Genomic DNA, 15,786 nt, shown 5'->3' on the forward strand with positions numbered 1-15,786 from the left:
ATGGCAGAGGTGGAACAGTATGAACAGAAACATACAAGGCCTTTTAAGGCCTAGACTCACAACTGGTCCACTGTTACTTCCCTATTCTGTTGGCCAAAGCAAGTCATAGAGCCTAACCCAACATCAGTGGTAGACTCTTCCCTTGGAAATATGGGGTGTGGGAAGGGAATACTTCTGAACCATGATCCAATTTACTAAAAAAGATCTCCTTTGTTATTCCAGTTCAGAGTACTCATTTTATTCCCTTCCATGCAATTTTGGTTTTGGTGTTCAATTGTCTAATGTCTGTCTCCCCCTTGAAACTTTGTATTAATCAAGAAAGAAAAAATAGACTATACTGTGGTAACAAATTAAACCCCAAATATCAGCAGTTTAACACAATAAAAGTTTATTTCTCCCTCATGTCACAGTTAAATGCAAACTGAGAGGCACTGCTGCCTTGTAGCTATGTCACCTGAGCCCACCCAGGGGAAGAGAGGGCCAAAAGACCAAATGAGATGATTCTTTCCAGGGCCAGGCCAAGAAATGGCTTCTATTACTTTTACCCACCATTGGCCAAAACTCAATCATGTGGCCCCAATCCAGCTGTAGTGGGAGGTAAGGGGCAGAGAAATCCAGCCTTCTTGCTATTCAGGAAAATAAAATGGTGTGATGAACGTACAGCTTTGTTTCTGCTAAGATTGTGAGGTCTTTGATGGCAAGATGTGTCTCTGGTACCATAAAGCCTGGCAAGTAGAAGCTCGTCACTTGTTAAGTGAACGAATTATCAACTACAATAATGAACCAACTCTGAAGTCAAGTTTTTTCATTTATGAATGGAGAATAATAACACTTACCTAACAGATTCATTATAAGGATTAAAGAAATAATCTCTATGACAGGGAGTTGTTTTATGGAAAGATGCACTTTCTATGGGGGGTCTAACTTAGTTTATGACTTCACTTCTGTTTCAAAAATGCTTAAGGAATATTGTTATTGTGTATGGATTATTGTTTGTGATAAAATGAGGAAAAATTATTGATGTATGCAAATATGTATGTGGATAGATGAAGCAAGACTTTAAGTTTCATTTCTTAAGATAATAGTCGAGAGAATATGTTCTAAAAAAAGGTCAAGACAGGAGACTTAAAGCAGAAACAGGCAGGAAGGGTGATGCCATCTAGCACAGAGTCTTTTGTAGAGCTGCAGGGTTTCCTTGCCAGCACTATCCAGGTCAAGCAGTTCTATACTTGTCTCCATCTCTGTAGAGTTGAAGGAATTTGGAGAGGGGAGTAAATGAAAAAGGAAAAATGAAAGCCTTATAGTGATTCATGAGAATCTGCCATTTTTTTCCTGTCTTTTTTACTGGCCTTAAGGTAAAACATACACACGGAAGAAACTAAAGGAATCTTGGTTTTGTTGACTGATGTTCAATTAAAATTTAATAAAATGTATAAAATGCTTGGGGCATCCTCGGCCCTGACTGATAACTGAGTCAGAAGCCTTCCATGAACCCCAAGATTGTGTGAGTGTCCCTTCTCCAGGCTTCCACAGTACAATGTGCACACTTCTATCATATCACATCTCATTATATTTCAATCTGCTTTGGATCATTGTCTCTCACCGATAAGCTCATGTAGGGGGTTTATTCATAATTTATCCCAGAGCCCACACAGACCTTAGTCTTATATTAATAATTTTGTTTTGTCCTCTAGTTTCTGTTTTCCTTTTTTTTTTTTTTTTGATGTAGACCATTTTCTTAAAGTCTTTATTGAATTTGTTACAATATTGTTTCTGTCTTATCTTTTGGTTTTTTGGCCGTGAGGCATGTGGGATCTTAGCTCCCCGACCAGGGATGATCGAACCCACAGCCCCTGCATTGGAGAGGGAATCTTAACCACTGGACTGCCAGGGAAGTCCCTGCCCTCTAGTTTCTGAAAGGCTTGATATCTGGACTTCAAAGCTCTGCCTTTAAATTCAAGTGACTTACAGTGCTACTTACTGCCAAGACATCCTTCGCTTTACCCAAATCTCACAAATCTAATGTTGAGTGTATAGTCTCACGTCCTGACTCTTAATTCTCATAAGTTGAAACCTGCAAGATTTGACAGCACATGAATTTTCTGAAGGTACTGGTGACCTTCAAAGTACAGTGGATTCTCACTTGTTAAGGATGGCTGTGCTGAAATTCCTCCCCAAATAATTAACAGATTATGACGATTTAAAATGTCTTTCAAGCTAGTAATTCAACATATTCTCTACCATAATTCTTGCTTGGGTTACTATTATCAAATTTCTTTGATGTGCAGTGCCTGTTCTTCATTAGCTCCAAGAACATTATTGCATTAAATAGTCAGTGACTATTAGTAATCACATCACAAAACACTAAGAGAACATGAACCGTGAGACAGAGCTAAAGTTCTTAGCCAATTCAATATCTATTTCAAAGCATCCTTGACATTTCAAACCCCCTGAATTTTTCATTTATGCAGTAGTGGTTGGAAACCTAAGTCTAAAACTTTAGTGTTATCAAGAGTTCCCACTGGCACTCTGAATTTGAAAGGTTAATTTTAATGAACATATAAACCCTTGCATTAGGCAATCTCATTTAAATATAATTGAAATGTGAAGCTGGGAGTTGTAGTGCTTGGCATCCAAATCTGGCCTATTTACTTCAGTCATAGGCCAAGTGCCATAGCAACACTTGTTAAGTATTGCAGCATCTATAATAAAGAGTAATAAACACTGGTTAGGAGTGTAACTGAAAAAGGCCTCGTCCACGGGAGACCATATTTTAAGTAAGAACTTATACGCTAAGGACTTTTCATGTGTACTTTCTACTTTTGAGTAGCAGGACAAAGAGGCAGCTCAAACAGGGGTTAAATGCAGCTCAGGACATCAAAAACTATAGAAAGTGCGGGAAGGAAAGGGCTGTGTAATGAGCACAAGCTAGTGAGAATTAGCATCCACCTATTGCACACAGTGAATGGTTTTGTGGTTTTTTTTTGGTCTAATCATTTAAATACAATTAAGGCACTGAATGAGGTTATATTTCAAAAATTTTGACTAAAAACTGGAAGCCAGAAATACACAGAAAGAGTTTAGCCCAAAGCAAGGAGACTTTCAAAAAGCTTTCAAACAATGCTTCCATATATAAACCCATTAACTCTTTTAAAATGGACTTTAACCTGGAGGCTCAGGCACTTAGCCAGGCATACCCTGGACCAGCCAGGACAGTGATAGCACTGAAAAATAAAAAAGAAAACTAGCAAATTTATTATTTTTTTAAGATATTATTTTAAGTTATTTAGTAAAAAGAAACCATCAAGACTAGTATGCTGGTCTCTATTATAACCAAAAGGTTCTTTTTCTTCCCCTTCAACATTGGCCTTAAAACTGTGATGTTACCTGTAACTAAGAATATTAGGTCTCTTGCAAAATTAAAATACTGTGTTTAAGAGTATGTATCTTCCTTATATCCTAATAAACTTCTCTGAAGAGTGTCTATTTACACCAGCTGTGGTAGGGCCCAGTTCCATTGATTTGCAGAGAACAAAAGTATCTATCCTTAAAATAACATAACTATATATTATAGTATAATATTATAACTATAATAATAACATAATTGTTATTATAATAGTATATTGTACTACAGTACAGTATCATATAGTATAACAATATAGTAATAATAATTTAGTGTTCTAATTCAGACATATATTTCTCTCATTATAGTGAATAGTGAATCTGCCTGAAAAGTGGAGACGCAGTTTTTGTCTTCAAGTAGAAACAAGATAACAGAAAACAAGAATATAATAATTTATTTTTAAGTATATATCACTTTCCTGGATACCAGAATAATATATTTTAGGCTTATAATTTTACTTGTTATAATAAAATAATAATAAATACCTTCCTCTTAAGGAGAGTGCTTAACTATTAAGAATTTATATAATTAAAAAAAGAAATCTTTATGGGACCCTTAAGGTTAATTATGATTGCCATTTTACAGGTAGAGAAGTTAAAATAGATGATTCCAGTTTTCTAATCTGTAGGCCTAGACTATTATAAATAGTATTTAATCAGACTATATATTTTTGTTTCTATAAAATTCAAGATAATATATTGCAGACTGTAAGCATTTCATAATGTAACACTGTAATGGTGGTGTGTAAATCACTTTTAATTTTCATATAAAAGTTAAAAGATACAATTATTAACAATAATTATAACTATAAAATTTGTTAATTTCTATTTCATTTTAGTAATGCATTTGTAATCAGAAAATTGCTTCAGCCTAAACACATGGTTTGCTAAATTTTATTTACGACTTTATTTTGTATTTTATACAAATAAAGAATTACATTAATTAAATAAACATAATCTCCAGCATGTTGACTGCTATTTATATATTTTCACTACAGTTACTCTTTTCCAGAAGATCCTGTAGAGTCCTAACTTCAAGAAGAGATTTTTTTAATATCTAAATCTTACTGTGTACAATTGACTTTATTAAGCCTATCTTGAATATTTTCTTGGTTCTTTCACTCCCCTTTTTAAATTTTTGATTAGAAAATTGCACTAAATAATAACAAGAAATCTTCTCTTTATGACTTTTGAAACACATCAGGCTCTGCCTGACTCTGTGCATGGACTAGATACTTCTCTGTTCTACAAATAAATGGAGGTTCCATAAAGTCCTGACTCACACATTTATAGAGATTCTTGGGCTTTATAAACATAAAGGTTTTACATTAAGTATTCAAATAAATAATTTCAAGCTATCATTGTTTTCTTAATTTCCCATATCATCCATGGGTTGTATATGTATCAGAGTGAAAACTATAAAACTAAATAAATGTATATCTGCATTAATCTTGTGGAAGTCAAAAAAAATAAATCTCGTGGAGGTCACTTTTCTAAAATACTTGATTATTACAAATGCATATGAGTATTTTAGGCTCAATTATTGTAATTATATAGAACACATTAAGCTATGAATATATACACATATAATAAGCACTTTGCTTTAATGATTACTGGGAATTACCAAATCAGGGTTTAAAGTTTAACAGTAAGATCTTAAAACTTTATTCATTCAGAATAACTAGAGTAAAAGGCAACTCTGACCTGTAAGAATCTAAATTATGAAATATTTTATGAGAAATTTTGTTTTTATAATTTTTAAAAACAAAGGAGATACATTGCACATTTATTTAGTTATTAGGTATAAAACAGGCAAGGAGGAAAATCACTATTGAAAGAATTTTCCTTGCAGCTATTGAAGTGTTACTTTAAGAAGGAATATTAGACAACAGTATCATCCTTTTGTTCCACATTGAATTTATATATTCACAGCTCAAATACCTAAAGTGATAGTGTTTGTGGAAATATGCTAATAAGATGTGTAACCTGACGATTAGAAAAGCATCTGATTAAACTCTTCACAACCCATTCTTGCTTTTTATGTTTATTTAGATGCATTTGTCAATTTATAAGAGCAGTTAATTAAAATTTTTTACATTTTCTTTTTTTTTTAAAGGAGCCCGCTACATGAAAAAAATGCAAGTCAAAGTGGTCACAACCTAGAAGTCCGCAGAGACAGAATAACTAGCAAGTAGATACTATGTTATTTTACTATGCTTAAGTATATAGAATTAAGTAGTATTCTGGGAATTTTCCTCTATAATGACCAAATAGTCTTATAATTTTAAATTTATACTTAGTATTATTTGTGTTAAGTATATTACATCACAAAAATAGCTAGGAAGAAAAATGATAACTGTGGATTTCAGGAAATTAATTTTCTGTCAATAATAATGAAATTATTTTGGACAGAAAGATGAATTTAAATGTTGTATTCTCTCTCAGGTCTTATTTTCAGAACCCTAATTCAACAATCTAAGAATAAGATCTCCCTTTGCCTTGTGACATATTTAACTGCTATATAAATGTATTAATTCCTCTCCTAAACCATTAACAGAAATTATATTATAATCATGTTTTTAAGAACTAGAGCAAAATTACATTCACTTTTGAAGGTTACATTTCAAAATTCAAGGTTATATCAAATAAAATCCAGGCACAAAGCAGGAGCTTTCCATTCATTAGTACTCACTGACATTTGCAAGAAATGAAATAGGAGGTTCAATGATAAAAACATGCAATGTTTGGATGAATGAATACAGAAAGGACTTAAAGAATGTGGAAAGGGTAAATAAGATTATTTCAATGGCAAGAAGAATCTTTGAAAATCTCACTGTTCCATATTAAAGTGGATGGAGCTGATTATTTCTCCTCAAATGTATCTTGAAGGTTGTAATAGAATCAGAAAATGTTAAAGCTAAAAGGATTTTAGAAAGTATTTACATCAACTCTTTCATTGGTATGGATTAAGGAACTAAGTTTGCAAGTAGAAACTGATTTTACGTGTTAAAATTATACATATATACACATAAATACCTTTATATGCACATATATACATAATATACATATATTTTAAGATAAAATTAATACAGTTATTAATTCAACAGGTATTTTCTATGGTAATGGTGATTAAAATATATTTGCAAAGATAAATATATATGTAATAATGGCAGTATCCACAATCAAAATATTTTAGAAATTGTCCATAAATATTTTTATGTTTAAAATCCTATAGTAGAAATTTCTATAATTATAAAAAATGTTTAAAATTGTGTTTTAACATTACACATTCCTAAATAATTATATAAACCAACAGAAGTTTCTTCCCTTTCAATCTTCTTTTAAGGCTTTATAAATGACAAGTCATGGTTGATAAACACCTTGCCTTTAAACTCTATCAAATATTTATACAATTTGAGCCACTCATTTTGAAAAGAATAATGCTAAGCAATAACTCAATAGAGATGAAAAACCTCATTATAATGTAAATTATTAGTCCTTAATATATTTGGTTTATAAATTTGGACTTTTTATCTTGGATTGTCATACAGTGATACAAGCTTACACTATAAGGCACTAGAAAGGAAAGCACCTTCAAAATTCAATGACTTTTTAAAAATTGAAGTATAGTTGATATATGGTGTTCTGTTAGATTCAAGTGTACAGCAAAGTGATTCAGTTATATATATTTTCTTCAGATTCTTTTTTAAATAGTTCTGTTAGGCTACCTTGGTACTAAAGGAGAGAACATTATGAAAATATGTTTAGAAATACATTTGTAATAGTCGGCATCAAATTTAGCTCAGAAAGAAATGAAGAGGACCATAAATTTGAAGGTATTGAAGAACTTACAAAGGAAAAAATCATCTGGTGGACTGCTGGGAGAGAGTCTGGACACAAATAAATTGATGCTTGCCGTAACCCAGGTGGGAAATTTTAGGAGCCAAACTAAATGGTGGCAGTAGAGATAGAAGGATTTCGATTTGAAAGAAATATCTTCTTCACTGGTTTCTACAGGAACCTGGTTTGGATGAATAGTTATTCTGTTATTTGAGATCTGGAACATTAAAAGAAGAGCAGTTTACTTTTAGTAAAGGATGTTGAAATGGTAACTTTAGTTTTAATGTGAAATTCATGTGCATAGTAAAATGGGGATATCACAGGGTTGGTGAAAATGCAGAACTGGAGCTCTAGAACTAGATTACATTGGCTTTTATCTGAGTAGAGTTGATGGTTGAAGCCACCAGAATTTAACCAGGCAGAAAATGTACAGAGTGAAAAGGGAACATTACCATAGTATAATTCCTGGGATCATCAATACTTAGTCATAAAAATTCTGTTTGGAGGAAGAGGAACTGACAACAATAACAGGGCAGTAGTCACAAGTAAGAGGAAAACTGGCTTTCAGTGTTTTTGTTTTGTTTTAAAAGAACCAAAGAAGCAGAGAGATCCAAAAAGGTTAACTGTGTTAAATGCTGCTGAAAAGCCTAGAAGGAGGATGACTGAGGGAGAAAAAGCTTTTGGATATCACAATTAGTCAGTCATTGGAAGCCCTAGTGGAGATAATCCAACTTTGGAAACCAGATGGATTTATGAATCCTTTTCAGTACAGTGCCTTTATTCTCTACCTTATCTCCTTCCTATGTCAATCACAATAATAGAATTATGTTTTTCAGATTTATCAGATTTATCTTCGGGTAGTTTAATTTTCTTAATTCAGATTTACTTAATCTCAGAGTATAATTCAGTTAAAAACACCCTAAAACTCAGATAATTTGAAGAACTAATTCAATTTAATATACTTTGGTTAAGGAAATCTTTATTGCTGGGTAATTGTACCAACTATAAATGGCCTATTATTATTTCATTTAGTAACCTCATAAATGATTTTCCACAGTAGGCTAACAAATACTCTATTTGCTGGGCTGGGAAAAACCCAGTCCTCCTGTGTCTCTCCTCTCACACTACTATCACACTCACAACACTTCTGACACCAATGTATGGAGATTTTTTCCCACAACAAGCAATTTTCTGTGATACCAGCTGGGTGTCATAATTTAAGTCAATTATGACACTCTTTACCTGAAGATATTGTCAGATCCCACAGGTTAAGGGCTCAGTCCCAAAGACTGCCCCCCAACACACACACGTTAGATGACAACTGCAAGCAGTAGGTCCCTGGGTTATCCACAGCTTCTGTCTGACTAGGCTACAAATCGTAGTGTCCCAAGACTTTTGGCTTGCCTTTGGACTCTATTATTTGATAGAATAGCTTACAGAACTCAGGAAAACACTTAACATTTACCAGTTTATTAAAGGGTATGATGAAGGATACAGATGAACAGCCAGGTGAAAAGATACATAGAGCAAGGTCTGGGAAGGTCCCAAGAGCAGGAGCTTCTGTCCCCGTGGAGTTGGAGTGTGTCACCCTCCCAGTATGTGGATGCATTCACCATCTGGAAGCACTCCAAACTCCACACTATTGGGATTTTATGGAAGTGTCCTCACGTAGGCATGATCAATTATTGACTCCATTTTCAGCCCCTCTCCCCTTTCTGGAGAATGGGAGATGAGGCTGAAAATTCCAAGCTTCTAATCATGGTCTTTCTGGGGACCAGCCCCAACCCATGAGCCATCCAGGAGCCCACTCAAAGTTGCCTTATTAGAATAAAAGACGCTCTTATCGCCCAGGAAACTCCAAGGGACTTAGGATCAGGGTGTCAGGAACCAGGGTCAAAGACCAAATATTAGAATAAGAGATGTACCTAGTGCTCTTATCACTTAGAAACTTATAAAGGGTTTCAGGAGCCCTGTGTCAAGGACTGGGGGCAGAGACATATATATATATATATATATATAAAATTATATATAATTATATAAAATTATATAATAATAATATATACTATTATTTTGCAGCATCATAAGTAATAATTTCAATTAGTACCTGGCACATAGTACTTAATTATAATTACTTATAAGCAGTTATTGAATGAACAAATGAATCAGTGCTTTTCTCCCTTTGGATTATTCCCACATTCTTTTTAAAGTATTACTATCCTCTTCTTTCAGAAAATACACTCAGAATTATGTGACTGTCTTCAAATTCTTAAATAAACAAATAAAGCTAAGGGAAATGAGATTATGTAACACTTTTGTGTGAGATTTTCTACCTGATTCTCCTCAGTGCTATTTTAATATTTTTTGCTCTGTTACTATAGGCTTAATTTTTATAGTTGTCATTAGGGCATAACAGCCATCAAATCTTTCTAAAGTTTTAATAGGGAAAACAGATTACTCTTAAATCTTTGTATTGTTTTATTTCTTTCTTTGTCCACAATAAAAATAGCTTTATTTTTTATGTCATATTATATAAATAATCCATGCTCATTGTAAAAAATTCAAACAATACATTAAAGTATGATGAAGAAAGTAAAAATTACTTGAAAAGCTACCCAAGTGATATCAGCACAATTAACATTTATATTCCTTATGGACTTACAACTTTATCATTATGATATGACTTTTTTGCCTTTAATGATGATTCTTGCTTTAAAAATCTACTCTTTTTGCTTTTAGTACAATACCACCAGCTTTCTTTTAGTTAATATTTGCATGGTATTTCTTTTTGCATCCTTCTGCTTCTAACCTTCTTGTGTTCTTATATCTATGATTTCTTGTAAGCATAATATATTAGCCTTTAAAAAATCTAGTATGATAATATTGATCTTTTACTTGGAGTATTTAGTCCTTTTACATTTATATAATTCCTAATATAGTTAGGTTATATCTACCATGTCACTATTTATTTTCTCTTTAACTCACTGATCAGGTTCCTTTTTTCTCCTTTATTGCATTCTTTTGGATTTTGTATTAAATAGATACTTGTAGTGATATTATAGTGGTTACTCTAGAGATGTCAACATTCATCCTTGACATATGACTGCTTAATACAAATAGTAACTTTCAACAGTTCTCTGATACTGATAGAATCTTAGAAGACTTTATTATTGTGATATGCTTTTCTACAGATATCCTAACCCTCAATTAAGAGGTTTCTATTATTGTTTTGTAGAATCAATATCTATCTATATTTACCTGCATGTTTACCCTTTCCACTGTCTTTAATTTCTTCTTGCATGTCTGTGTTTCCATTTGGGAATATTTTCCTTATATCTGAAGGACACTATTTAGTATTTCTTTTAATGCCAATGTGCTAGAAATAAATAAATATGCTTCCACCTTTTGCCTATTGTGAATAATGCTACTATGAACATGGGTGTACAAATATCTCTTCAGATCTCTGCTTTCAATTATTTTGTGTATATATCCAGAAATTAAATTCCTGGATCATATGATAATTTTCTTTGTAGTTTTCTGAGAAATTACCATGATGTTTTCTGTAGCGGTTGCAAAATTTTATATTCCCACCAACAGTGCACAAGCCACAAGCAAACCAATTTTTCCATATCCTAGCCAACACTCATTATTTTGTGGGTTGTTTTTAATAGCAGCCATCCTAATGGGCATGAGACAATATCGCATTGTGGTTTTCATTTGCATTTCCCTAGTAATCAGTGATGTTGAACACCTTTTCATTGCTCATTGCCCTTTATCTTCTTTGGAAAAATGTCTGTGCAAGTCCTTTGCTTATTTTTTAACTGTGTTGTTTTTGCATTTTTGTTTACATTCCTTTTAAGATCTTCTCTTTATTTTCAGCGCTTTGATTATGATAAGCTTGGGTGTGGTTTTCTTTCCAGTTGTTTTGCTTGGAGTTTGTAAATTTTCTTGAATTTCTAGGTTAAAGCTTTTTATCAATTTTGGAATGTTCTTAGCCATCCTCTTTGCAAGTACTGTTTCAACCCCTTCTTTCTTCTTTCTGGGACTTCAACTACATATATGTTAGATCTTTCCACTGTGTGCCCCACATTTTACTTATATTTTATTCTTTATTGCATATCCTTTTTCTGTCTTACTTTAATTGGATAGTACCTACTCCTCTGTCTTCCAGTTCACTAGTCCAATTTCTAATCTGATTTTAAATTCATTTATTGAGTTCTGAATTTCAGAGTCTATATTTTTCAGTTATAAAATATCTATTTGATCCTTTTATACGTATTCTAATTATCTGGTGAAAGTCTATTTATTTTCATCTGACCTATTGTGTACATCTTTTCTACTATTTTCTTGAACATGTCAATCACAGTTACTCTAAAGTCTTGTCTAACAACTGTAATATCTTGATTACCTTTGCATCTATTTTTAGTGTCTGTTTATTCCCATATATTTTGGTCATTATGAACTCATCTATTTAAGTAATTTTTTTATTGAATGCCAGACATTGAGTATACAAAATTTTAGAGTCTGTAGGGGATAATATTTAGGCAAATAAAGTAGAAAAGGTGTTCCACCTAATTTTTTTTCAGGGACAGAGGTGAGTACAGGCTAGGTGTCAGTCTATCTCTGCTTGATCTCTGTTTTTAACATGTAGCCCTCTAAGATTTTCAACTGAAATCTTAGTGTGTTCATCGTGATAGTTGCCCCCTCATGAATCTTTGTCAGTAAGGCAGCACATTCTTCCCTGTGTTTCAGAGGTATTTAAATAAAACTCCAGTTTTCTCTGTCATGAAGCATCAAAGTACAGCAAATGACTCAAAGGAGAGATCAAATATAAATCTAAGTTTTCTCAATTCTTTAATTTTCACATTAGGCTCACAAGATCACCCACAGCCACTCTTACTTATCTTTCCCTAGTTGTGGCTTTCTGATCAAACTATAATAAAACCAGATTCTCAGACTCTGTTTTCTGTCATAGAATTGGCAAATGTCTACAGAAAAAGGAGCTTCTGACATTCAGCTCATCTCTCTTTGTTTCTCCCCACTCTGAAAACTTAGCAACTAGCTTTGTAGCTTTATCAGCTGTCTGACGCATGAAAGCAGATGTTTGTGTGGCTTTTCCAGTTTCTCTCTCTAGGAGAATTGGTGCTGCCAAAACCACTTTTTATGCATTGTTTTCCAGTAGAATAGAAACGTTTACATGTCAACTAAAATAGACTAATGTATTTTTTCTTTTCTGTTTTTTCTCTCTCATTAGAAGTCTTTTTAAAATAAACTGCTTTTAGAGCAGTTTTAGATTCACAGCAAAATTCAGCAGAAATTACAGATATTTCTCACATATCACCTGACTGGACACATACATAGCCCTCCCCACGATCAACATCCCTCACCAGAGTGATACTTTTGTTACAATTGATGACCTATATCGACATCATTTTCACTCAAAGCCCATGGTTCACATTAGGGCTCATTCTTGGTGTAGTACATTCTATGGGTTTGAACAAATGTATGATGACATCCATCATTATAGTATCCCACAGAACAGTTTCACTGCCTTAAAAATCCTCTGTCTTCCATGTTCCCTAATTCCTGGCAACACTGATCTTTTCATTGTCTATAGTTTTGTCTTTTCCAGAATGTCACATAATTGGAATCAAAAAGTAGCCTTTTTAGTTTGGCTTCTTTCACTTAGTTATACTCATTTAAGTTTCCTCCATATCTTTTCATGGCTTGATAACGTATTTTTCTAGCACTGAATAATATTCCATAGTCTGGATGTAGCACAGTTTATTTATCCATTCATAAATGTATTCTTTTTAACAGCTTCATTAGAGTCTATGATATATGGATAAGTTTTATTAAACAATCTCCTACTTAGGGACAATTTCCAATTCTTTTACCACCTAATATAAAGGTATATGAGCCTGAATATATACTTATTTATTTATATTTGTTTCCAAGGGATACACACCCAGGTACAGGCTTATTGGGACATAAATATACTTTAAATGTATATATACATATACACACATATATAATTAAAAATCATTTTATTATGGTAAAATATGCATAAAATAAAATTTACCATTTTAAGCATACAATTCAGTGACAGTAAGTACATTAACATTATTATACCAAAGCATTATTATTATTATTAATGTTAATAGGTAATGTTATATAGTTCAAAAATCATGCCTTCCAAATGATATAAACTGAAAAAAGTCTTTTTCAATTCTATCCCCAGCCAACCAATTTCCCTCTTTAGAGGGAGGTAACTGCTATTATCAGATTCTTATATAAATTTCCAGAGATATTTTTCATAAGCCTACGGACACATAGCATTTTAGACACTGTTTGATAAACTTGCTTTTTCCACATACTAGAAAATATAGGAGATAATTTGATATCTGTTTGTAAAGAATTTTCTTATTTAACTTTAATTTTATTTTTTTTACAACTCCTTAATAGTACATCGTGTGGATTTATGTCATTTCCAGTCTTCGCATACATAGATTACTTTGCATCCATGCAAGCATATTATAGGAGAAATTGAATTGTTATATATAATGGTATGCCTTTTAGCAATTTTGGTAGAGTTTGTAAAATTCTCCTGCATAGACCTCGTTCCAATTTTACCATTATCTATAATGTGAAGCATATGACTTGCTAAATTGAATCGATTGGTATTGTACTCAAAAGCTGTGATGGTTTAGATTGCTACAGGATTATATGTAAATATCCTGTCCTTACACTGCCACCCAGAAGTAGGTTGTAATCACTCTTTTCTTATTCTTCTCGTTGTGCTGAATATATAGTAATATCTGAATTCCTTCAAGTTGCATTTTCTTGACTACTACAGAAATTCAGCATTGTTCTCTATTTGTCATATGCTCTTCTGTAAATTGTATATTATTGCCTACTTTTTTATTGTTGTCTTCTTCTTATCACTTTGTGACTACACTTTGTATATTATATATATATCAACCCTCTTTCAAATACATTACAAATATTTTTCCTAGCTAAAATTTGATTTTGTGTATGTTACTTTTTGTCAGTTTTTAGCTATATGATGCAAAATACATCTTTTCTTGTTGTAATAAAATTAACTTGCTTTTGCTATAATCCCTCTATATAATTTATAATGGTAATTAATTCTCTGGAAGGAGTTGTGTAGTTCTCATAGATTATGATGACAGGAAGTCTGTCTTCCTAAATTATCTCATTACCTTAATCTTAATTCATTTATGATTGTGGAAGAGTCAGTTTATACAATTATGGAATGTTTTATATTTAATGTGAAATTCAGAGATGGCTTCACACTTTTATGCAGCTATCCTGAAAATGTTATTTCCTAAAGAAGAAATGTCCGTAAACAAGAGATAGTAAACCTTGTTTTAGACTTACTGGGTTAAGAGAAAAAAAGTGATCTCAAAATGCCAGGAAGGGGAGAAGAATACTGTTTTTTTTTTTTTTTTTTTTTGGTTTTGGTTTTGGTTTTGGTGGGTTTTTTTGATGTTAAAAAAGTTGCCAGAAGTCCTCTTGGGTTATTTCTTACCTCCATGTTTTACTGGATAATTGCCACAAATTATTTGGAAGAGTATGTGAAAATTAAAACTTTTACTTCTATTACTATTCAGCTCATGTGATGGTTAGAGAGCCTTTCTTCTTTACAAGTTACAGTGTTAGTTGGGTATGAAGGGTAGCAAAGATATGTAAATCATGAGATCAGAGTCAGTGGTTAAAATGCACATTCTGGAGTTGAGTCATCTAGTTTGAAATCCAGCTTTACCATTTAAGGCTGTGTAAAATTGAGTATATTCCTTAACCTTTCATTGCCTTTGTGTTCCTCATCTGTAAAATGGGGCTCATTGTATTTGTCTTATGAGATTGTCTAGGTGTTGGGAATAAAGCAGCAAACAGAAATGACAAAACTCACACCTTCATAAATGTTATTGGGCTATTCATATGAAATACGAATCTGAGAACAGTATGAGAAATGGATTGGAATAAGAAGCAACAGGACACATGGCACATAGTGAACACACAATAAACATTACTTATAATAATTTTTTAAGAATCAAGAAATACAAATCAAATTGGACAAATTTATTTCAAAAGAAAGTATATTTAGAGCATAATTAGTATTTATAACTTATGAACCTCTTCTAAACTTTTTTGAAAAAAAATTTTCTTTCATAGTTTGTAAAGAAGAATATAAAATTGGAAAATTATACCCAAAAGAAGGACAAATTTGTGCTATTTTTATACTAGGATTTATTTATTCAACCAATATTTATTGAGCATCTACTGTATGCTAACCCCTGTTCTAGGTGCTAGCATACAGCAGTATATAAAACAAACAGAAGAAATCCACACTCTCATGAGTGTGTGTGTGTTCTGCACAGAAGAGTGATAGGGCTATGAATTTGAAAAATGAATCCTGCTAACCATTTGAGAAATGTACTGGAATAGGGAGAAGCAGGAGATGTAGAAATCAGTCAGGAGGCTATCTTCTTTTGAGATGAAAAGTCACAGAGACCTGTACTTGTG

At 32.5% G+C, this 15,786-nt stretch overlaps 1 protein-coding gene across 1 annotated transcript in view; it reads left to right on the forward strand.

The window, feature by feature from the left end:
* LRRC7 (leucine rich repeat containing 7) overlaps positions 1 to 15,786 on the forward strand; it is a 506,342-nt gene that overhangs the window by 136,165 nt on the left and 354,391 nt on the right. The window contains exon 3 of the mRNA XM_027114043.1: positions 5,519 to 5,593. Coding sequence (XP_026969844.1) covers position 5,593 — 1 coding nt within the window. The 5' untranslated portion in view covers positions 5,519 to 5,592. The remainder of the gene's footprint in view (positions 1 to 5,518; positions 5,594 to 15,786) is intronic.

The sequence above is a fragment of the Aethalodelphis obliquidens genome, unplaced genomic scaffold, assembly GCF_003676395.1.
Source record: "Aethalodelphis obliquidens isolate GAN/ISIS:26980383/991018 unplaced genomic scaffold, ASM367639v1 scaffold13, whole genome shotgun sequence".
NCBI lineage: Eukaryota > Metazoa > Chordata > Mammalia > Artiodactyla > Delphinidae > Aethalodelphis > Aethalodelphis obliquidens.